This window comes from Carassius gibelio, chromosome A11 (assembly GCF_023724105.1).
Source record: "Carassius gibelio isolate Cgi1373 ecotype wild population from Czech Republic chromosome A11, carGib1.2-hapl.c, whole genome shotgun sequence".
Lineage (NCBI taxonomy): Eukaryota > Metazoa > Chordata > Actinopteri > Cypriniformes > Cyprinidae > Carassius > Carassius gibelio.
In genome coordinates, this window is record NC_068381.1 from 18,551,265 (window position 1) to 18,576,341 (window position 25,077).

General features: G+C 37.4%; 1 protein-coding gene across 1 annotated transcript in view; it reads left to right on the forward strand.

Moving 5' to 3' along the window:
- Positions 1-25,077, forward strand: part of LOC128022842 (bis(5'-adenosyl)-triphosphatase-like) — a 194,309-nt gene that overhangs the window by 164,549 nt on the left and 4,683 nt on the right. Inside the window, exon 7 of the mRNA XM_052610617.1 lies at positions 6,319-6,387. Within this exon, the coding sequence (XP_052466577.1) occupies positions 6,319-6,387 (69 nt within the window). The remainder of the gene's footprint in view (positions 1-6,318; positions 6,388-25,077) is intronic.

Here is a 25,077-nt window from a genome sequence, read left to right on the forward strand (position 1 = left end):
CATAGAGAAAAATCTGAATAGAAATAATAAAAATCACAATAAGACATATTATACTAAATTTCAAAGTGTACACTCTTGTGAGAAAATACAAAAATATATGTACACATAAAAAATATATGTATATATTTTAAAGTTTACTCTTTTAAAAAGATAACTTTTTACATAAATCATCTTTAAAATATTAAAATGTTATCATAATATTTTATAGTGTTTACAAATTTCTTATACTTAAATGCAATAGAATGTAATACTGCACTGCTGAATATACTACAAATATTTATGGTAAACATAAATGCTTCTACACACTGCTGGAAGGAACACGGAGCCAAGCATAATCATAATGTCTATATTAATCCAACACTGGAGTAAATCCAACATGGACAACAGGACTAGGGTTTTTAAAGGCAGGATAAAACACAGGTGTATGGAATGACTAAATCAACAGGGACATGGAACACATGGGGAAGAAACAAGACACCTGGAATCAAATTAACAAAACCACTGGAGACAGAAACTAGGTCAAATGGGGCCTACACAGACAGGTCCATAATCATGACATTTCACCCCCTTCCCAGAAGGTGCGTCCTTGCACCGTAGGCAACAACAAGAGAAGGCATAGGTGGGAGCTTGGGAGAAGGCTGGAGCAGGTGGAGGAGGAACCAGAGCGGAGACAGAGAGCCAATGAGCCACAAGATGTCGAGGATCCGGGGGCCAGGGTGGAGCCGAGGGCTCTGGTGACCAAAGCGGAGATCCAGAGATCTGTGTCAAAGCCAGAGCGACTGAGGACCAAGGTGTAGCTGGTGGGAGGAAGGAGAACAATGGAGCAGGTGGAATGAAGCAACTAGGTGTAGCCAGTGGAGAAGAGTCCAGAGGCTATGGTGGGCCGACGCCCGACCAAGGTGGAGCCAGAAGGACGAGGGAGCCCGGTGAAGCTGATAGATTGATGGTTGATGGTGGAGGTGGTGGTGGATCCGCTGGGACTATGGGCCAGGCCGAGTCTGGGCCTCAAAGGCTGGAGGTGGAGGTGAGGGAGACTCGGGCCACGGCGACGCTGGAGGATGGCCACCCTGCGGGGCTCACACTGCATAGATGGTGGGCTGAGGGTGAGTAGAGGGGCTGCCATATGAAAGTGGTTGAGGAGGATGGAGCAGGTAGGTGGGTGGCATTTTCGAGGAGTGGGCACTGGAGGACACTTTCTAGGAGCAGGCACTGGAGGATATTTTCTAGCAAAAGGCACTGGAGGACATCTTATAGAAGCAAGTACTGGGGGGCACTGGAGGACACTTTCTAGGAGCAGGCACTGGAGGAAACTTTCTAGGAGCAGGCACTGGATGATCTTAAGCCAAGGATGAAGGAGGGCTGAATGGGACCAGCAGAGACAATGGAGAGAGGAGAGGGGGCAGTTCAACCTCCAGGTTTAGATTCCCAATTTATAAGATCACCTCCTCATTTTGGACCTTTTGGTGCTCCATACTCGGCTCACCCTCAGCCGAGTTGCAGGGGGCGGAGTCTACTTCGCACTCACAACGTCTGCAGCTCTCTACCTTGTGGTGGGCATTGTAGCTGGCTGTCGCACCAGGTCTGATGCGTGGGGCTCTGGCTCTCCGTCATCGGTGTGCTTGGGTTTATGCTCAATACCCTGTGGAGATGGAGGGCTGGGCTCTGGGTCGGGAGTGTCACTGGGGATCAGTCCCTGGGAACTGGTGGGGAACGGAGAGCACCAGTGTCCACTTCACGAAGGCGGTGAAATTCGCTCGAGGACCATCCTCAACATTTGACTAAATGAAAATGCAGTACATACCAGATTTGTCGTAATAATGAGTCATAAACACATCCACAGCTGTAAATCTTGGTTTAGTTAGGAAGGTAACGGTCCACTAAACAAAATCTCATGGAGCATGTTTAGTCCAACTAAGCAATAACGCTGTAATATGGATGGTAATTCATTTGTTTATGTTTCAGTTTTTCAGGGACAGTAAAGTTTGTGTCCGTTATGGAATAACTCAGAAACTGCATCTTGGTAGTAGCGGCATTGTTTTGTAGCGTACAGTGTCACAAAGAGAATGAGACCATCCACTAAAAAAAAATTTAAAGATTGTTTATTTGAATTCTGGCGATCTCTTGTGACGGCTCGTGACGAGCGCTGTGACGCACCTGTCACCTGATGGAAGTGGAACTTAGCGATCTTGTTTTATTTTTCAACAGTTTTCATATATGTGTGATTGTGTTTTATGTTGAATGTGACTGTATCTGCATGATTACCATCTGTTTGAGCACAAATCGTCTTGCTATTACTGTGTAATCACAGCTATCGATGTGAACGCCATCTATATGAATAGAGTGATTTATTGACTCTATGCACATTTGTATTAGTACCATCTCTATAACTGGCCATCAGCACGTGATAATTGAGTTATTATGACGGAATTCATTGTAAATGCTGCATTTCTAGCAATCTCAGGATTTACTGTAATTGGCATACAAAGGTAAACCTTTAAAAAAAAAAAAATGTCTTACTCAAATTATTATTTTTGTATCTTTCTAGTGCTCAAAGAAATCACTTATATGATGGTGTCTGTCTATTATTTTATAATAAAAAATTAATAAAAAAAAAACTATGCAGTGGTATGTTTAATGACTAAAATAGTTTGTAGGACCCTTCAATACAGTTGGTAAATATATATTTTTTTATATTTGGGGGGTGGGGGGCTAAACACGGTCTGGGAAAAATGGTTGCAGGAATCTAATTTTTCATGGTATCTTCTTCAGATTTGAAATAGAAACTTTCAACCCATTACTTTTTCTAGATTGCTCCAGGACTGATTTTATGCATTTATATATATAAGGCTACATAATTTAAAATTGCAACAGTTCCTTACTTCAGTGTCTTACACAAATAATTTGAGAAAATAATAAGAAAGAAGACCCTTTGGGCTTTGAAAAATTTTTACTACACTGAATTGTTTTGAATTGAATAATTTTATATAAAAAATGCATTAGTGAACGAACTCCATCGCACACCTGTAAGTGATAGGTGCGTAGAAAATAAAGACCAGGTGGGTCGCATCAACATATAAGGAACTCCCGCACACTATCTTAACTTGCAAATTAAAATTTTAATCACACCAACGTTTCGGTCACACGACCTTCATCACTCGTCAGACTTTGACCCCATAGTCTTGTCTGTATTTCACTGCACCTTGTCACTTTGCTCTTAAAATGGCCCATTTTATCTTTCCAATGTTTGCCAATATTCAGTTGGTGGCCCTTTGCATCTCGCTCTGGTCTGAGCTTTCCTTCTCCATGTTAAGCGGCCTCTAAACAGTCTTCTTGATGAAATGGTTTTGTGTCTGTGTGTGTTGTGCTGTTTATTCATACTTTCCTCAGGGTAGATGAGTTTAATAATGCAGACATTATGCAAATGGTCTCATTAAATAGAAAATGCATTGCAACAAAGCAGATGACTCCAAACATGTTATGTTGTTTGTAACATTTATAAATACTTATTCACCAAGCCCGAGCTGTTTATCACAACAGACTAATGAAAAATGGATTAAAAAGCACTGTAATTAGGTTATTTTACCCTGGTAAAGTTCAGCACCGTGCAAAAGACACCAAATCATTGACGGTTTGGATGACACATGATAATATTGTTTGTTTGTTTACCTGTAGTTTTGGTTTATGTCGGGCTAAAGACAGAGTCTTGCTGACTAGACAAAGTAATTACAATAGGCTTTGACATGAAACCATGTTCATTTAAACTTCACATACATTTTTAAGGAGATATCATATCACAAATCATATCTTCTCTATGTTATGGTGCAGGGTGCCGTCTCAGCTTCCCCTGCCGTCTGTGTTGTCCTGTCTGTTTGGTAGCTTATGGTCTGGGCAATCAGCACTGATCGTGGTGGGGTTGTGCAGATCACGAGCTGATTCTTCCCCACCTGTCGCTCGTTCCCCCACTCCCTTATATGTGTCTGCTTTTCTGTCTGTCGTCGTGAGTAGATTGTTTTGTCTTTGCCCATGTTTTATATGGTTCCAAGTCTCAGTCTCACCTTCTGTTTTCCAGTCTAAGGATCCGAAGTTCGGAGATCCGGCAGCGCGAGTGGTCCGCAGTGTGCCGGCCAGCTCGGAGATCTTTGTGTGCGCCAGAGCATGTTATTATTGTTTATGTTATTTTGTGTTTTGTGGTGAGAATAAAGATTCTCCTTTTCTCTACTCTGCTTCTGAGTACTCTGTCTAGTACGCACCCTGACACTCTGCACCTGCTCTTTTCTTTTTCCAGGTTTTTTATGTATGCTGTCCACATTACACTGTCATGTCACTTGTCTTCATGCAGAACGCTCAAAAACAATAATAGCAAATGATAATACGTTAAAAACTACTTGGGGAAGATGGCGACGGGCATCCATTTTACTGTGTAACATTAATATATATATATATATATTGTGATGCGTGGCCCAAGCTCTCATCAGCGTCGCCCTGGAAACAGAGCAGACACACCTGCACCTGCTCATTACGTGCTGAGCGGTCACACCTGCAACCCATCAGAACCAGGCTTTATAAGCAGCGTTGTCTAACACAGAGGGGAGAAATGTCTCCAGAAGACTCACCTAACAATTATCTGTGTTTCCCATCCAGACAGCAGCGTGTGACCACCAGCCCGCTAAAGACACGGACCTCACGGACCCACACAGCACTGCGCACCAAAGGAGGAAGAGAAGGCTGAGCACTGAGCACCGGAAAACCCCTCACGTTGGCTATTTTTCCCTACACCACCTTAATAAAATCCACCCTTCGTGGAACTTACCTTGACCCTCGTGTCGTGTGCTTCCTCACTCCGTCACTATATATATATATATATATATATATATATATATATGAGAACTTCAGAGAACAGCGACAGTTTTACATCAATAGAAATTCCATTGAAACCAGTTCCTTTCCATTTTTGATCATCAAATGTGAAACAAAAATGGATTTTATATATATATATATATATATATATATATATATATATATATATATATATATATATAATTTTTTAGGTTTCAGTGAGGTAGAGAAAGACCTTGAAAACCCTTTCTGAAAGAACTGTGCAAAAATGAATGAATGAATCTTTTAAATTAGTTGAATTAACATCAAAGTATGTTTTGTGAAGGAAAATGAAAAATTGCTGTGAGGTTAATAATTTAAAAATAACATGCAACCCTCACTAAACCCGTAATTTGAATACATTTACATTTGAAGCTGGTTATGTGATGGAAACATCACAATTCATTAGTTTACGAATCACGCACTAAGGCAAAAGTACTTTGAGGTCATAACAGTACAGTGCACACAAAATTACCCTTTATTCAATGATTTGCCCCCAATCATTATTTGAGTAAAAAAAAAAAAAAATACAATTTGCAGCAATTTTACTCCCTAGTGTTGATTTCAGATGGAAGTGCAGTGAATTGTATGTATATGTTTTTGTTGTTGTTGTTTTAACAAACATGTTAGTAGAAGCATGTTTTTCTGAGGAGCCTCCGTTTCTAAAAATGCCATGTGGAACTGTATAAGCATCAAGTAAAAAAATATTTATGTACATATTTTTCTGTTACAGTTTTAATATATGTGAATGTTCACATCAAAAATGTTTTCATTTTTTATAATATTTTTCAAGTTAAGTATTTTTTCAAGGGTCCCCTCTATGATGTAATTTCCTTTTCATATTTGTTACATAACTTGACATTGTTGATCACACCACATTACTTTACTAAGTTTTGTTCTAGACAAAATAAATCAAATCAAATCGAATGTACATAATTTTGTTGCCCAATACAATACGCCCAGCCCTCCAAAATAAAATAAATAAATAAAACAATAAAAAAAAAGTGCAGACACTGCAGAGTAGGCTGACAGGTAGGCACTGTGTACACACAACCAAATGTTTTGTTCATTAAAACAGACTGTGTTCTACCGGGACTCAAATGATGTTGCTAATATGCACCCAAGAAAAACACAATTTTACAAACTAACCAAGCAGATGGCCAAGTTTGTGAAAACATAATGCAGAAGGGAATTTGTCTAGGACATCTGACAAAGTTAATTTAAGTTTTAAGAGCCTAAAAAGTAATAGTCTTGTAGGTTTATGGATGCACACTTGCTGGAATTTACAGTAACTCTTGCCTGATTTAAAAGAAGACAGAAGACAGTGTTGTAATGAAGGAAGTGGTAGATCATACCAGTCCTTACTTTCTCTGACAGTGACCTCAGCTTTGCTGAATGAAAGTTTTTAAATAAGCCGTTTCTCTCTTCTCCTTGTTGTTACAGCATGTCCACGTTCACGTGCTTCCGAGGAAGGCTGGAGAATTTAAGAAGAATGACAGCATCTATGATGAGGTGAGGTTCAAGTGTCCTACATCTTCCAGTTCATGTACTACAAATTATCACACTTTCTGACAGTGCAATTAACTATATACTGTGATAATGCAAGTAACATTTTTATGGTTTAGCTCACCCCAAAACTAACATTGCGTACTGTAATTCCAAACATGAATGGGTTTCTGTTTCCTGTGTGACGCAAAAGAAGATATTTTGATGGATAGTTTAAATGTTTTTAACTAAAAATGACAATAGTCAATAAAGTCCAAAACAGCAATGCAGTAGTGATGAGAAGTTCGGATCATTTTACCGACTGTGAACTTTGAGGCTCATTCAGCAAAATGAATGAATCTTTTTTTTTGAGTCGTTTCATAAATTTTGTTCATCAAATATGTTTATAATCAAATATAATTAAAATGTTATGTGTTACTGCTAGTACTTATGCAAACGCTGATCATGCTATAAACAATACAAAACTATAATGCTATCAGAAACAGAAAATATCAATTAGTTATTTACCTGGGTCTTCAGTTTATTAGCTCACCTCTTACCTCTTATCTGACAAGTTTTCAGGTGTAAGTCGTTTCTAGTTTCAGGTTTCTAGTCTCAAAATGTAGCTTTACTTCTAACAGTTTATAAATGTGTGAATTTCTGTCCTGATGTTTATTTCTTCATACACTGAATGTTGTAACAAAGGTAATAAAGAGTTGGTTATTATTATTATTATTATGAAGTCTCTTTCTGACTCTCTTTCAGACTGCATAGGTTAAAGCTTATGGGTCTGTCACATGATGAATGACCGACTCGAAAAACCTGAAGACTCATGAGACAAACTAATCGATTCTCTTTCCGGCTCAGACTGCATTGACTGAAACAGGTTTACTATTATAATTTTTACTAAAAGGTTAATATGAATATTCCACTCAACCCATTTATAAGCCTTGCTTTTTATCTCTCCCAGAAGTGCTTGGAGAGAAATGAAGGGCCTCGTCAACAGTGCTCGACTGGTGCATGATAAATTAGCTTGTTTTTTAATTTGCAAGTAGTCATGAGGGTTATTGTGGAGTTTTGGCTGTATGTTCAGTGACCTCCACTGTAAATGAGTAAGATTTTTCCCCCTCTAGGCTGTTTTTGTCTTCCTATAAATAATAAGTGAGGGTTGTCTCCACTTACCTTACCCTGTTAAATGTTTCATAAGCTAAACTAGATTCATTTGCTGTCTCATAAAGCCTATTTAAGAGGCGACAGGATTTTAGCATCCCACTGCTACTGAAGATTAGCGAAGAAATGTTTTCAAGCAGGTCCCTGCCAGGCCATGTTTCTTGCTGTTGTATTAGTAAGTGGCAGGAGAGTGGATGTAAGACACCAGTTTGCAATATCAAGCAACAGAATGTGCTTTTTTGTAAAGCTAAAAATTGCTGTAAGCAGATGAATCTGGATGCCAGTACTTTTTACAAATGGCCACTCCTGCTCTTATGGAAATACAATTAGGTGAATAGCATTTGGCATTGTTTTGAAAGTGCATACTTAAATCTCAAATTATAATATGTATTCAAAGTGGAAACAATCAAAACCGCACAAATAATAATCACAAATATTTAAATTGATTGCTGACAGGAAAACACTAAACACTGATATCTACAAATGCCATAACCCCTATTTTAACATTTATTTATTTGATGGATTTAGGAAATCTGGGTTCAATGACTTGACTGTACAATATATTTTAACCATATGGTATGACCAATATGACAATCCACCCCCCCCCCCCCCCTCCCAAAATGGGAACATCTTTTGCATAAAGATAGATAGAACATTAATCTGAATCCTCGCTCCTATGTATGTAGAATGATCTCCTTAGGATGAATTGCTTGTCTTGGAGCATTTCTCAAGAGTCTGCATAAGAAATCAGTGTTGGGGGTTGTGGATTAACAAACTAAAAGTAGCCGTTCTACTAACCTGCTTGGAATAGTCTCACACACACACACACACAAAAGGATTGATCAGACTGCTCATCACAACCATTGGTTTCTGTATCAGATTACGCTGGTCAGTGTTGATTTTGCATGCATGCTACAAGAACAACTAAATGGAGTTTTGGTGATATGCTGTGGAATATATCTAGGCTTAGATGTGGGGAGAATTCAGGAACGTGACTATTATGTTTGTAATTCTGCCGCAGCTGCACACTTCAGCTTTAACATCTATGCTTGAACTATAGATAATTTGATATTTTTCCTTCAGCCCTTACAGCTTCCTATTCCTTCAGTTCTGCACAGGCCTTTTCCCAAACACAAGCAGCACAACTTCAGCCATAACAGTTAGGGTTGTTTATCCAGCACGGCTAACAATGGGACTCCAGTGTGTGGTTTTATTTGTCACTTTAGTGAAACAATGTGACGTGCTATAGTAGATGCACAGTGCGATCATAAAGAGCCTGACAGCTCCTGTGTGAAAGATACAGTTTTTACTGAAGCTCTTGTGCTCCCGCTCTGTCTGATGTACTTTATGACATTTCCATTTTCCTTTGCAGTGTCACCTTGCCAAAGAAAAGGCTATCGCTGTTTACCACACTTGTGTTGTTGTGATTTTTTCTTCCCTTCACTTCTTCCCTTTATTTCTTTATTGCAATCTTTATATTTTTCTCTTTTACTTTTCTTGTCAATCAATCAAATGGCAGTAGAAAGCAGTTTATTCTCATTTCAAACCACTTAAAGGGATAGTTTACTGAAAACTAAAATCCTAGCATTATTTAGTCACACACAAATTATTCCCAATCCATATTCTTGCTTCGAAATTTTAAAGAGCTATGCTGGTCACTCTTTTAAATGCAGTCAAAGTGAATAGAGACTGAAGCTTTAAAGTTTCCAAGCAGACACAGGACACTATTCATCCATCATAAAATTATATTCGACTCTCGAATGCTCTATATTCCCCATTTTCTAAAGTCATCAAATAGCTTTGAGTAAGGAGCAATAGTTTTAAGTTATTCTTTAATAATCTTCCCCTCCAATAAGCTGTTAACTGCTGCAACCTGATCATTGAGAACGCTGGATGTTGATGCTGGACTGATTCTAAGAAACAGGACTTTATTTGTTTGCTGTCTCTCATTTCTCATCCCTAATGCATTACATGGTAATTTGCTAAATGGTGTGTTAAAAGATGCCACCATGCTCATGAAGAAAAAACCCAAAACAAACAACAACAACAAAAAATCATCCTCTGCATAAAGGTCAGTGGTTTTCAGAAATGAGTGTTGTGACCTTTTTTAATCATGAGAAGACAGACAAAAGCATTGCACTTTAACAGTTGTAAATCTGAAAGACTACCATGAGAGTTTAGGCTTTGAAATCATAATTTTTAACCGTTTTTAGGGTTCTTAAAAGGTTATGAACCATTTACTGATCAGTGGAATACTATTTTTTGTCTTTTGGGTTTCAAATCAACATCACATCAATGTCACAAAATTTAACAGATGACGATACTTAACAAATTATTTAATAAGAGTAAGCTTTTTAATTTTACCTGTTTATTGTTACATTAAACTCCAGTTTCAAATCTAAAATCTAATTTGATAAATTAGCATTCAGTCATCATTTAGATTCATAATATTCTGGCTGCACTGCAATGATTGTGAAAATAAAGCCATTTTAAATCTGTACAGTAAAAACAGCCTTCTGCAATTTTTTTTGACTACTTACTTTTAATGGTTTTGCTGTCAAGAGCAGAGCCACATGTCTAGGGAACAGAATAGGCACTCTCCACGGGGCTACTTAATGAGGAGATATTAAACCGTCAAAGTGAGGATTATAATCACACGCCTGCCAATCTAGCAGAGGACAGTTGGATTCTGCACAGGTATCTCTAGAAATCTAAATTAAATCTATTGCTCAGAAAAAGGAGGGAAGGGGAACCTAATTATGAAAAGATTGGAAATTATACCCACTAGTGGCAACAAACATAATTGAAATAAAACAGACAGCTTTCCGAACAGGTTAACCAAATATTCATTTGTCAAACAGCCAATTCCATGCTAAAGGAAAGTAAACAAGGTTCTTATTGATTTCTCTCTATGTTTTCAGCGCCCTCTCGTGGCTGTAGACGGTAATGTTTTCTCTTGGTTCATTTTTCTTGGTTCATGTCAAATTAATTTTGATAAATAAATCGCACCTGACTATAAGTCGCAGGACCAGCCAAACAATGAAAAAAAAGTGGGACTTATAGTCCCGAAAATAAGGTAGCTCAAAGTTAACTTTATATAACATACTTTGGACCAACATTTACTAAATTTCAGAAAGAGGGTTGTCATATTTGGGGACATTGGCATCAAAAATGTGTAAATTCCTAATTAAGACACATATTGGTTCATGTGGCGTCACTAGTTTTAGTCAAAAGTGTTCATTTCAAAGTTTCAGACATTAAGTCTTCATATATTCGGTCCAAAGCTCTTCTGCTCTGAATATGCCACTGAACACTTATATATATATATATATCTCTGAATGTTTTTTTTTATCTCACAGATTTCCCCCTTCATTTCATTATCTACTTCTCTCAATTTCGATGAGATTATCATTTTATAGGATGAGGAGCTTAGACACTTTGAAACCAAGTGTCTCATACTTTCTCTCTTTTCTACTCTCTATACTTTTTTTACACCGATGTCATTTGATAGCTTTGTTCATTATATCATTATCGATGGCTCTTTCTTGCTAAGTATGGCGGAACAGTGAGTAGGCGATCATATTTGGCATAGCGGTTGGGGGCAGGGGCGGCTCGGTTGTTATTTGGGGCGTGATTTATCGTCGGGACCTCCTTCCTCCGCGCCAGAGCTTAAGAGGAAAAACAAAGACAGGGGAGATGGAAACATAATGAGAAATATCAATGTATTCTCATGTTCCTGCTCTCCCTGACAGCGCACAATCCATCTCACTGACACTCACCCAGTTAACATTTTTATCAGAGGGCCAGGACTCGTCATTTTTTACCCCCTTCCTCCAGATGAGAGTATAAGTCTCCGCTAATAGTTTAGATAAAGATGAAGAATCAGAAACATGGCTGCTGCTCCTCGAGAGAATGATAAACATTAGAGCTAGTGGTCGCTTTCATATTTTTACCCCCTCATAGCTCTTGTACCACTGACTGTAACAGGATTTAGACAGAGAATGCTGTACTGAACTTAAGCTTTGTTTTACAGCGCAGTACTTGCATTTGTGAGTGACCGTGGCACTCAGTGGATGTGTCTCCCTTTCTTATGTTTGAGACTTTAAAAAGACTTTTCTGGTGACTAGATGTGCACCAGTAAATGTGAAAAAACCCTTCTGTGATTGAGTGCTCATGATGCCAGTGTCTATTAGGAGTGTGCAGTGAAGGCAGTATATCAGGGGATTTCAGTCCTGATCCTGGAGGACCGGTGTCCTGTAGACTTTAACTCCAACCACCAAATAAACACATCTGAACCGAAACCAGCAAATCAAATGAGATGTGTTGCACTGATTGAGGCAAATGGTGGTCACACCGGATACTGACTAGTTTTCGGACCCCTCAATACAGTAAAACTGCCCATTTTAGAGTGGCCTTTTATTGTGGCCAGCCTAAGGTACACATGTGCAATAATAATGCTGTCTAATCAGCATCCTGATATGCCACACCTGTGAGGTGGATGGATTATCTAGGCAAACGAGAAGTGCTCACTAACACAGATTTAGACAGATTTGTGAACAATATTTAATAGAAATAGACCTTTTGTGTACAAGAGTTCAGCTCATGAAAAATGGGGCCAAAATCAAAAGTGTTGCGTTCATAATTTTGTTCCGTGTATATATTGTAATAAAATAAAAGACATTTTTTTAATAAAATTAATAGTTTTATTAATTATAAAAGGCATATTTGCTGTATGGGGAGCAGAGTTTCATTTAAAATTGTGCGTTCATTTAATCTGTACAAACTTTCAGATTAAGCTCTGTCTGTGTCCGGGTTTACTCAAATCAGGTGCAGATACAAAAAACATTCTTTCTTTCTTTCTTTCTTTCTTTCTTTCTTTCTTTCTTTCTTTCTTTCTTTCTTTCTTTCTTTCTTTCTTTCTTTCCTCACTCCCTCCCACCCTTGCTAGTAATAAATAGAATTATCACCCTTATGTACACACATGAATCAATATTTAATACAAATAAATAAATAGATAAAAGGCCTATTTTATTTATGTTTTAAATTCAGTTTTAATTCAGAACTTAAACATGCTTATTATAGAAGAGGTACTGTATGTTCGAGACAGTGTATAAATGATTTTTTTAATTAATGAATAGATCCACACCAACAAAGTGAACATCTTGTTATTAACCCTGGAGCTTAAAAACAGTAGGATGGCATGCAAATATTGGTGCACTTTAAGGAATAAAAATCAGTCCTGCTCCATTTCTTCATCCCTGTTCTCTCAATAATATCCTTGCAAATAGTAAATAATAAAAATAATAATAATAGAGAGAAAGCTTATAATAGCTTTTTCCTATTTAAAATATTTTTTTACACCAGTGTGTACAAATTACTGGTAGCTACTTGTTGTGGTAATTGGTTCTATACTAAAATATATGTACTTCATTGTGGGTTGCATTTGTAAGAGTCAGCCAAGGATGCTGGAGTTATTTTAGAAAAATGCAATAATCCCTTACATATAAGTGAAGGAAACGTGAAAAATTATATCCAGAGGAAGCAATTCAGAGACTGAATTTATTCTGTGTAGCAAACAGACATTTATAATGCAGGATGAGTTTTATTCATAAGTAATCACACAGATGGAGACAGCCTTGTTTCCTTTGCTCTCTCTTTCCCAGTGCCAGGTGTTGATCTAAGAGAATAGAGAACTGTGTCTGGCAGAACAGAGGATATTAGTAACAAATATCTGTCTGTCAAGTCTGACTTCCCTCTTGGTCGCTAGACTGCAAACTTTCCTTTTAAAACCTCCCACCTTGGAAAATGACCTCTTTGGTATTTGTGCTTTCTTGCCCTAAGGCAATTATATGACACTGGTGGCCTTTTTATTGCCCGTACAAAATGGATGTAAGCCTGAAGTAGCCCACGTGTAACATAGCAAAAATTGCCCAAATTTATCAAATCACATGTGGGCCTCTGTAGGCAATGTGTAATCTGAATATAACAACAGGTGGCCCATGTGGTAAATAGTGAATATGGCCCAAACAGTGCCAACCAAATGTCGTCCCCCTTTGGCAAAAAGTGGCACAATTGACAAAGGCTAATCAGGGTGTACACCAAATGTGTTACACATATGTTTCAGCAAATGCTGAATATATATAAATATATATAAATATATATAGCTGCTTAAGCTGCTTTATATCGGCTATCGGCCCCCTGCTTTCCAAGATATCGGCCTAAAACCAATATCAGTCGAGCAAGGATAAAAGTTAAACCTTTCTTTACGTGAACATTTGCGTGGTGTTATGCAGATCTTCACACATATTGATGTAGACATGTGGGTCCGTGTTTAAACAAAGTGTTTTAGGAGGGGTTGGACAAGTCTTAACTTTTAGAAATAATATCTCTTTGGGTTTGAGACTTTAGTCTTTGAAACTTCTCAGATCTTCTTTATGCACCAATAGCTTATAACACTCCAAAAGAGAAAGAAAAACATGAAATCGCATCAGATTTGTTAAATTTCTCCCACTTAACGTATGTTTATCAGAAGAGGCTTAATATACAGATTCTTTAAATAAAAACAGAAATGAAAGGCAGTTGTATTGTTGTTTATGAGGGTGCAGGAAAGGCATGGACTATATAAACAACATTTAAAAGCAATATAGTTTGCCTGCCTCAATCTACCTCTAGATTTTTACCTTTAGCACAGTCTGTCCAAATCAGACAGTATATGTTCTGTCTTTATTTGCTGTGAATCAGGTTAGCTGGTGTATTGAGAGTGACAGGCGCCAGCAGAGATGGGCCGAGAGGACGATAGCAGCTAACCTTTGGCAGAAATCATTTTTCATTTTCCTCAGCTGTGTCCACTGCTTGCAGATCTGCCTGGGGAGAGCTGCATGATGCATCCAGCAAAGGCCGTTCCCTGCGGTGCCGGCCGCATAACTGTAATTTGATTCCGGAAAACTCCACGGTCCAAGACAAAAAGTCGCCCGTCTGTTTCTCTTTGAAATACCTAGTTTATTTTATTTTATTTTATTATTTTTTCCCTTCTGATATGAGATGCTTTGACTTTTGGCAGGAATGTATAATGAACTGAGCAGGTGGGTTTGTTTACAGGGTCCGGTGGGAAATTCTGCGGTCACGTATAAGCATATCTACCTCTTAATTTCTACAGGGAACTACTGAAATACATTTATCAATGGATCCTTATGGTCCCTTTTATGTTCGACAAGTCTATGCAACATTTTATTTATTTATTTATTTATTTTATACAAAGATATGTATAGCTTTTCCTATTGCAATAGTGTGTCCCTACTGGCATGGGAATAGTTTCGGGGGTAGAAATCACAAAACATACAACATTTTCAAAAATATGCTATTGAGCATTTACGTAGATCTGTAACTCAACACTGTTCTAAAAATATATTCTCATGTGGCTCAATTATACAGAGAGCATGCAAATGAAGCCCAGGTCCCCTCTTGAAATCAAATAATTCAAGTATGGGTAGGACGCACTGGCTATTTAAATAGAAAGCTGATTCAAGAGACTCTTACATTATATATATTTTGGGGGCCTATAGAACAGGGAGTTTCTCTCCTTGAAGCTGGTCTTGCAACTCTCAGTAAATGCTGATGTAACAGTTCAACAGCACATAGACTTTTCACTTTTTGTCTCACTGGCCTGTGTAGCCGTGTTCCATACAGGCTGTCAATCCGTGAATGAGTGGTGGGTATGAGTCTTTTGTGCAGGTTAAATAGTTACACCAGTAGGTTGCATCAAGTACCAAATGGCACACTCCATGTGCTTTTACAGTCTTGCTGGATGGCATCCCCTGGTTAAAAAAAAAACAAACAAACAAAAAACAAAAGCATCGGCTCTCTACAACCACCATCTCCACTTTCCATCCCGTTTAGATTATTAAAATTTTTTATAATGTAAAACGTACTTTTCTGAATATCAGCATGTGGGCGCGAGCACAGTTATGCTATTCATTTTATACAATAGTGTAGAGCTATTTTTGACCAACGTTGACCAAAAATGTCAGCCCCCAGAAGGAAAATAGCTCATAAATAATAAAGCTACTTTTTTCTTAAATAAAAATCTGTTTAAAAGTGAGACAAATTTTGTAATCGTTTTGTAAAACTAGCTACAGGACCCTTCCCCACCAAAGAAATTGACGACACCATCTCCCCTGAATTAAATTTTTTATGTAATTATTTATTTATTTATTAGTAGATGAAAAACAGTAAGTGAAAATAGCATGTCCAAATTAATTAACAGGCAATGAAAAACATACTACTTTCAGCGAGATTACGTAAATGTTCAGTGGGCATTTTACTATCCCAGCGTAATTACTGTGAATGGGGCAGTTTAGGGGCAGTTGTCGCCTAATGGTTAGGGAGTCGGACTTGTAACCCACAGGTCACCCACAGGTCATGTGGGTCTCTCTTCCACCTTCAAAACCCTTGACTGAGGTGCCCTTGTGTAAGGCTCCCTGAGTGTCACAGCAAATGGCTGCCCACTGCTCCAGGTGTGTGTTCATGGTGTATGTGTGTTTACTGCTCATTGCTATGTGTCTTTCAGTCACATGCAAAGCCCATATTATACAAATTTATACTTTATATAACACTTTTTTTTATCGTCGTAAGGATCATCCTTTATCAGCTGATATGCCTACTATGTATGCAATTTGTTACATACAAAGTGTCTTTATGGCTCATTGAATTATTCAGTCAACCAATTATATAAATAATAATAATAATAATAATAATAATAATAATAATAATAATAATAATAATAAATATAAATATAAATATAAAAACATTAATTCAGCAACAAAAATGTATAATAGAATCATTATTTGAAATTAATTTATCAGGAATGCTGATTACAAAGGATGTTTTGTAGTTGACTTGATGAAGAGTTTTGGTTATAATTTATTCTCTCACCTATTTCACTCAACCACCTTTTAATCCCAAAAGCCAGTACTTAAGATGAATTGCACTATGAGGACCTTACCCACAACATAATTGCCTGTTAAATTCATGAATATGTTAATTTGTAAAATCCGCATATGCTGAAGTAGAGAAAACGTATAGGTCAAGTGTTAAAGAGTGTTGGAGCTGATTCTGATTTATTGAAATGAGGTGGAGAAAGCCTAAAAAAAAAGAGCAGCATTATCCTCCTCCACAAAAACACCTGCGGTGGACAGGTGAAAGTATTCTAATCACCTGACTTTTGACATCCCTTCTGCCAAGCGCAGCGTTTCTCCGACTTGGCTTTGTTCTGGGATGATGGCACCGGCTCAGAGGCATTTTTAAACCCGTGGGTCACTTGTGTTAGCGTACAGAAAGGGCAATCTGGAGATGTGAAACGCCATCCAAAAGAAACTCTAGCTAAGCATAATGATCAGTGAGCAAAAAAGGCACTCTCTCCTTTTTTTCATTTTTATAAATAAAGAAATAATTAGTCTCCTCTCCTGGACTGTTAGATGTATTACTCCCATACTAATTTTCCTCCCGAAATGGTGTAATTAAAGACGATTAAGTGTTTAAACCTGCGTGGCAGGAGAGCCAAAGGTCTGGCCACTTAGGGAGAGTTTTAAATGCTATGCACAGAGAGGCATGAAGATGCCGGAGCTGTTATCAGATCCGCTTTCTCATCGCACTCCTCATATGTAGCCAACCTTCAATTAGGACTTCATAATGGGGAAGGGGAAATTTTAGGGCACATTTAGATTAAAGTTTTGCAAAGAATAGAGGAGATTTTCCCCCAATCATTCTAGCGGCCTGTCTATTGTGCTGATTGAGTATTGTGGTGGTACACTAATGTTATCAAATGCTAATAATGTAGTACTTTTACATGATGTAGTAACTGCAGTGCATCTGCTAAAACATTTATTTTTGAGTGTGCGTATGTGTGTGTTAATCGGACTATAAGACAATATTCATGTTCTGATTCAAAGTCTTAAAATATTTTACTTGGTTACTTGGCAAAACACAATTAATTTATGCCTAAATGTTGCTTTTATTGAAATCAGAACAGAATGCTTTAACTGCACAGCAATATGTGTACTCAAAAATATGTCTTTCCTAATGAGTGTTTTATTACAGTATGTTTACACTGTCACGCTCAATAGTTCAACAAGGTTATGGGAATGCACAAAGATAATAACAAAAATATGGTGCAGTAATATTTGCTTAGCTAAAAGAAAGTATTGGATGTAAATATATTTTTACAGAGAAATGCCATGGGTTTTTAATGTTGTTCTTGGTTATAATGTGTGATTTATACCACCAGATACCACCAGAGTGACTCAAAAATCTATTCAAATGATAAACTATATGCTGTATAAGATGAATACATTCTAAACATTGTGATGTGATTGAAATAAAGTAGCACTTTTAGAGGTAGCAATGATACACTTGTAGTTTTGGTCTTTTGTAGGCACAAGTTAAGGACTTGGGATAATAGGCCTAGTCATTGAATAACTCATACTGCTTGACCACTCATTTATATTGGGGGTGATGGATACTCGGATGGTAAAAGAATAAGTGATCATGCATAATTTGACCATATTTCAAATGATTAAAAACATGCTTAGAATGTGTAAAGCTGAGTGGTTTAAATGATATTGACAAAGACTGGCAATGACAAAGATTTAAAATGACAATGAATTTATGGGGGCTGCACTGTGATTCTTTAATATAGTTCTTCTTATTCAGTCAATATGTCTAGTAATAAATCTATATATCCTTCCGTCCATCCATCCATCTGATGAATTACCATGAGATGTTTACATACATCCATTAACATACATCATAACCCTAACCCTTATATTTTACTTCTTAATGTTCAGTTTGACGTTGAGAAAAACAGTCATGAATTAAGGCTAGTGAAATGTAATTATATGCTATATTTTAATGGGAGCACGGAAAGCACAGAGAACTCTTAATGGGTGTCAGCCGGCATGTCATTCTCCCGCCCCTTTATGTGGTCCTCGCCGAAGTCTCTTCCCACTGAGTGAAATCTCTTCCCAGCCCTAACTGTTTCCGACACCTGCCCTGACATGCCTTTAGTGCCAGCATGGTGCTGTCAGCATCATTCTGCCCACCCTGGCCGCCACCCCAGAGCCAGGCATGTTAATATGGGCATCAGCCGATGCCAGTGAACTCCCCTACCGCCCTCTCTGGTTCTGCTTCAGCAGAAGTAGCGGCCTCTCTTCCTGCCCAAGGCCAGCCCAACACAACTCTGGCTGATGATTTCACAATGGGGACGTGGTGCAAAGCTCCACCCTTGCCAAGGGCACCACTGGCCTTTTATTTTGTCCAATCCCTGACAAAAAAGTTCTGCTTTGTTCTGAGCATGTATCCTTTGTGTGTATTTCTGTTTTTAGGCATTTTCATCATTTTTTTTTTTTTTTTTCATTTGTTTGTGGTGTGTGAGTCTTGTTTTTGTTGTTGTTGTACTGTTTTTACTATTTTCTTTTCCAGAGTATCAAATATATGTGCCAGTGTCATTGATTGATTCCCTATACTTTGCTAGACAAATACAAGAGATGCAGTGGATGGCTGTGGAAGCTTGTTTCTGCCACTGAATAAAAATAATTTGTTTTATATATATATATATATATATATATATATATACATTTATTTATTTATTTATTTATTTATTTATTTATTTTTTATTTGAAATGCTGCATAGTATAAACTCACAATTATGACTTTTTTGACAGAAAGTTGCAATTGTGCATTATAAAAAAGAATTGTGGGATATAAACGTGCAATTTTTTAAAATAAAGTCAGAATTGCATTAGGCAAACTCACAATTGTGACTTTTTTTTTCTCATAGTTGAGTTTATATCACACAATTATGAGAAAAAAAAAGTAAAAATTGTGAGATGTAAACACAACTGCCAGTAAAAGTCAGAACTGCAAATTTATATCTGAGACAAAGTAACATTTACCTTTTTTTTTTTTTTTTTTTTTTTGGCACAAATGACTTCCATAGAGGGCAGCATTGCAGGCTGCTGCATTATTTTTTATTTTATTTTTTTCTTCACAAGTCTGGCCACAATAATCAGCTACAACAGAGATTATAGTTCTTCAGCAGAGAGGGTGTCATAATTCCATGTATGAATGAAAATGGAGCTTAAAATATACTATTCAGTGACTAAAACATCCAAACAGCAAAATGAAATGACTTTTGGTGCTGTGACGGACATGTTGATTGGTGTGAAAACTGACTGACAATGTGAGGAGAAGGGAAGCTAGGATGCTGTACTTTCGGCTAGTGTGTCTTTCTGCCAGGTGTATTGAACAGGTGACAGTGCCACAAACCAACTCAATCCCTTCATCAATACAGTCCATGAATTAGCATGCTAATTAGCTGCTATCAGTTTGCATGTTGCTATCACCAGCTGACAGAGTAAATTAGCTAATAAAGAATGTAATTTAAAAGTAGAGGTGTCTCTTGTGTCACTGAAGATGGAGGTATATGAGGTTGTGAGGGAAGGGATGACAAGAAGAGTCTAATCAAATTCGACCAGTAAACACAGGTTTATTTTGCTAGCTGCTAAAAGTTGTATCACTAGTAGTTGTCAGTAGCTCAGAGGTTTCCAATAGAGTATAACTTTCACAGGTTTCTGTCTATCAAGTAGAAGGGCAGTGTGATGAAATGTGAATCTTAAGATGTTTTATTCATGTTGGTTGTTGCACGTCTTGTGGCAGATTGGAAATTAAATCAGTGAGTGATGCTACAGTATAAGGCTATCTATTACATTTAAAAATATGCACCATCTACGCTAAACCTAACAGCAAACACTGGATTAAAAAAGTGAGCGTGTGGGACTGCTGGATAGGGCATTTCTGTTGACATGGGTTATGATATGGATGTGTTGTACTGCTGTGTGTTGAGTCAACTCTCTGTGTATGAATTAGCCAAAAACACTGACCACAGCCCTCTGCCAACCTCAACCAGTGGCATGAGTTTGTGACAGGAAATACCAGTTTGTCTATATAATGTAAGACTTTGGGGAAGTGTTCACACTTACTAGTTTAGAGCCTATTATTGTGTCAGTTTGGTTCGGTGCTGTTAGTAGTACAAAACTTGCTTACAGCAGCTCTGATTCAGTTTTAATTAACTGCTTTGAATGACCGACACATTTACATTCTATGTGCATTTTGCTGATTCTGTAGATTCCTGGTTTGTTAGATTATTAGCCAAGCTGATAAATGGGTGAGAATATATGTTTAGAGACACCATGACTCCTTGCATAAGACCTTGAGATAAGACTGCACAATACCGAAGCCTTCATCTCAAGTGGAGATCCAGCAGAGATCCTGAAGCTCAGAGAGAAGCTGAGGTTGGAGGAACGTGATTCACATCCTCCCTCAAGGTTTACTATTACACTTCACTTAATGTATAAAAAAAATAAACAAGTCAAGAAAGCTATTGAGTAACACATAGAATATAGATTTATGCAATAGATTTTCTTCGTTGGTGGTCATTTTTACTAGTGGTTCTCAAACAATTTATGTTTGATAAAATATTTTAGAAGTATATTCATTGTAAAATTCCAATGGAGATTGCATTATGTAGATGATAAATTCCTCTTAATGGCCAATTGGAAGCTTGTTGATCTTAGTAATAGTGTTGTCGTTTTTTCCTTCCTAGTTCCAAATGTTCTGCATAACAGGAGTGATATGTGTACTTTGTAGAATATTCTTACAATTAAGTTTTAAATGCTCATTACTGTAAGCGAATTCACTTCTGTATTTGAATGACAGTTCTGTTTGTGTGGTCGTTGTTCTGCAGATTGAAGATCGATGTCTGTTCGGTACGTTTGTTCTGACAAGTGACACACATACAAAAAGCAAGGTCACAACAAATCCTTGAATGGAGATGGAGAGAGACAGAATAAATGAAGTGAATGTAATCCAAATTGCCTCCAGCATGTGATTGTGACTAAAAAATCAATGGCACTTAATAAGTAAACAACATCCCTTAAATGTAGTCATTGCCGCTCTGACAGCTCAGATTTGAGTCAAAGCCCTCTCTCACACTATCACAGATGCTGGATTTGTTTCTATGCTGAAAACAGTTTTGCATGATTTATGCCATGCCCAAACCTTGATGCCTAGTCAGTCAAAGTTATTATTAGTAGTATTAGTATTAGTATTAGTATTAGTATTAATAATAATAATAACAACAAAAAATACAGTATTAATTATATTATTATTATTATTATTATTATTATTATTATTATTATTATCATTATTATTATTAAATGTTCGTTATTATAATTAATTAAAGCTAAAACCATAAAAAATATATTGTTCAACAAGTCATTCATTCATTCATTCATTCATTCATTCATTCATTCATTTATTTACCAATTGATAAAAATCACATTATTTACATTAAATGCTTGCATATCAGGGGACATTATTAAACACAGTACATAATTATTTTTATCAACAGTTACATTTACAATGCTCTGTAGGTGTTTATGATCTCCAGACACTGGGAAACTTTCAGACCAGTGTTTCAGTTTGTCACATCTTTGCAAACAAACATGTCCTCACTTTGTTCCTTGCCATAGTCAAAAGTGAGAAAACACACCTTTATTTTTTTTTATGCCTCTCTGAACTTAAACAGCAGAATAAAAGTGTATTATTCCTGTTGTGCTCGGTGCAGAGATCAAAAGATTGAATGAGGAATATTAAAACCACCCCCAGAGAGAAATGAGCTTTGAGAACGTAAGTGGCTTATTGAGACTGACACCAACAAACCACCCACACCAGACACACACTCTTGAGTAGCCTGCTGGCACAATTATTCACAATTAACATTCTCGCTAGAGCCCACAGAGATTGATATTTGATTTTTATTGTGGTTTTGGACAGTTTCAAGTCTGAGCAGATGATCTCCAGCTCTCCAGACCTTCATTAATCAATCATTGATTAATTTATTATGCCTATTAACTGGGAGTCGTTCAGGATTACTAGAAGCATATCAGCACTGAAAAGGAGTCTTCTGAAAGTAGCAGCTATTAGCATGATAAAACATGTTTGCTGAAAGTGTGCTGAGTTGTTTTTCAAGATATTATGTGTGAAAATAATAAATCAGTGCTGGCCAGGTATAAGTTTTGCTGCTCATACTCGTGCTGATTTTAGTTTGGGTGGAAGGAGGCAGTCATCTGGTGCCTGAAGAGCCTCCAATCCCGATCCGGGAACTATCTGCCGGCTACCACCAAGTCAGGCCCGCCACCATCTATGGATCAAAAGGACATTAATGTGGCAAGCCAAAAGAACAATAATATGGCAAACCCAACTAATATAAATGCGGCAAGCCTGCCAGCCCCAAAACTCACTCCAGTGCCTGATCCTCGTAAGCGCCTTCCAGACATCCCTTTGGATGTTATGTGGTTTGATGTCATGCCCTCAGGAGGGGGGCGTCATGTCAGACTCCTGTTCCCCCCCCATTTTGTTTTCCTTTTCCTGTCCTCAGTTCTATAAATTCCAGGTGTTCCCCATTTTGTTAATTTGCTTCCAGGTGTGTCCCATCAGTGTCTGTGTATTTAAAGTGTTCTCAGTTCCTAGTTCTCTGTCCGCTGTTAAATGTCTTAAATGTCTTCCGTGAGTTCCTGTGTTTTCAACATCTCTGAATTAAAATTCCGTGATGAAGAAATCTCCTGTGTCTCCTTGCTCCTCACCCCGTGTAATGTGACATACACAAACAAATGATTATTATTTATTTTTAATTATTATTATTATTATTATTTTGAGTGAATTGTCTATTTCTTTGAAATAAGCCAATCCAGGACATTCCAGAGTTCATCGGATACAGATGTCTGTGTTTTATCATCTTATGTCTTTTGATGTGTGTCATTAATCACATTATTTGATTCATCTGTCTCTTTGTTTTAATGGATGTTTTGCACAGGATGAAAGCTTTTAGTTCTAAATTGTTTTCTCAAATTTCTCAAACTAGTGAGCTCAACAATCACTCACAGTTAATGATTAAACAAATAATATCTTCAAAAGCACCCCTTGCAATTATTATTATAATTTTTTTATAATAAATTTGGGACAAATGTTTTTTCAAACCCGCTCACTTTTCAGTGCACTACATTTGTAGGTAAAAATCCAAATCTAGCAACGAAAAATAGTTATAACAAATTAATTACTCAGACAAAGGTGTTCAGACGGTCCCCCATTGTGTGTGAATACAGTGTTGACAGATTTCCTCATGTTTAATTTAGAAATGTCAGTCCCCTTTATATTCATGAGCTGTAGCCAGTGAGAGCTGCGTAGGTACCGTCTGGTTTATTTTAAGCGCTGCCACATGACCTTTCTGACTCCATCACTCGACACAGCATTACATATTTACTGCTGCAAGGTATGATGGGAATTATGAGTGGGCATCGTGAGTTCAGGGGTAAGAGGTGTACGCTGTAAACCCACCTGCGTTGTGCATACTTGACTTTTACATCACCACATGGAAGATCTTTATGCAAACATGTCTCCTGAATATCAACACATATATTTCCACTATTTATGCATCATGTTTTCCCTCATTCTGTTTCTGGTAAATATCAGCTCTCACCATGCGGCATCCGTGGTCTGTGATAATCTATAAAACTGCATTTTGCACTTCCCTTGCATTCCGATACACGTCATGGGAGTCCGATATAATTTGGTTTCTCATATGAGTGAGTTCTGAGGGTTTGTTTTCCATGATTTTCTGAATTATCGACAGCTTTTGAGGCTCTTGAGTCTCTATTCCAGTTCTGTGATTAAAGGCCTTCTGTTGCTACTCAAACCCCCCTTAGAGATCTGCTCTCCTCTCCTGTAGCATCAATTAAATCCAAAGTGTTTGTGTGTGGGAGAGCATTTCTATCCATGGATATTCTGTGATCCCTTCCCAAGGTTTCTCATCTGTCTGGACATCTGGTGTTTATCCTGAGGCGTCGATCTTAATGGTTGTTCAGGCATGTTATTAGAAAATTAACGGCCAACTTAAATGTCACTCCTAATAGTGCTGCTTAGTTTTCCTCATAATCATCGTAATCTGTGCCAGTCTTGGGATTTTGCTCGATTAGAAACAAATTCTTGGTAATTCATTTGCAGCTGGCAAGGGCATGGCTGTTTGGATTAGCCCTCGAGAATGATGTGTCTGCCATTCGGGACTCGTATATGGTCTGTCATTGACAATACTGTGTTGTCCGATGTCCTTTCATGGCTTTTAAATGCCAATGAAAAGGTTAATGGAAACATTTAGTTTCATGATGACACTCCAATGACTGTGGCTTTAGAGAACTCCATCTACATTCCATTAATGTTGAAGATGTTGAGTGGAGAGATTATTTGCTTGCTAAATGATTTTCAGTACTTTACTAAACATTTGGGGCTGTATGTCAATACTGAAATAGTTAAAATCACATTCTAATAAAGTCACTGCTGCTGCTGGTGCAACATTTTCTAAGTAGGGCAATTTTAGCAAACATATAATATATACATATTTTAAACATTATAAATAAAGATCATTATTTTACCAAGTTT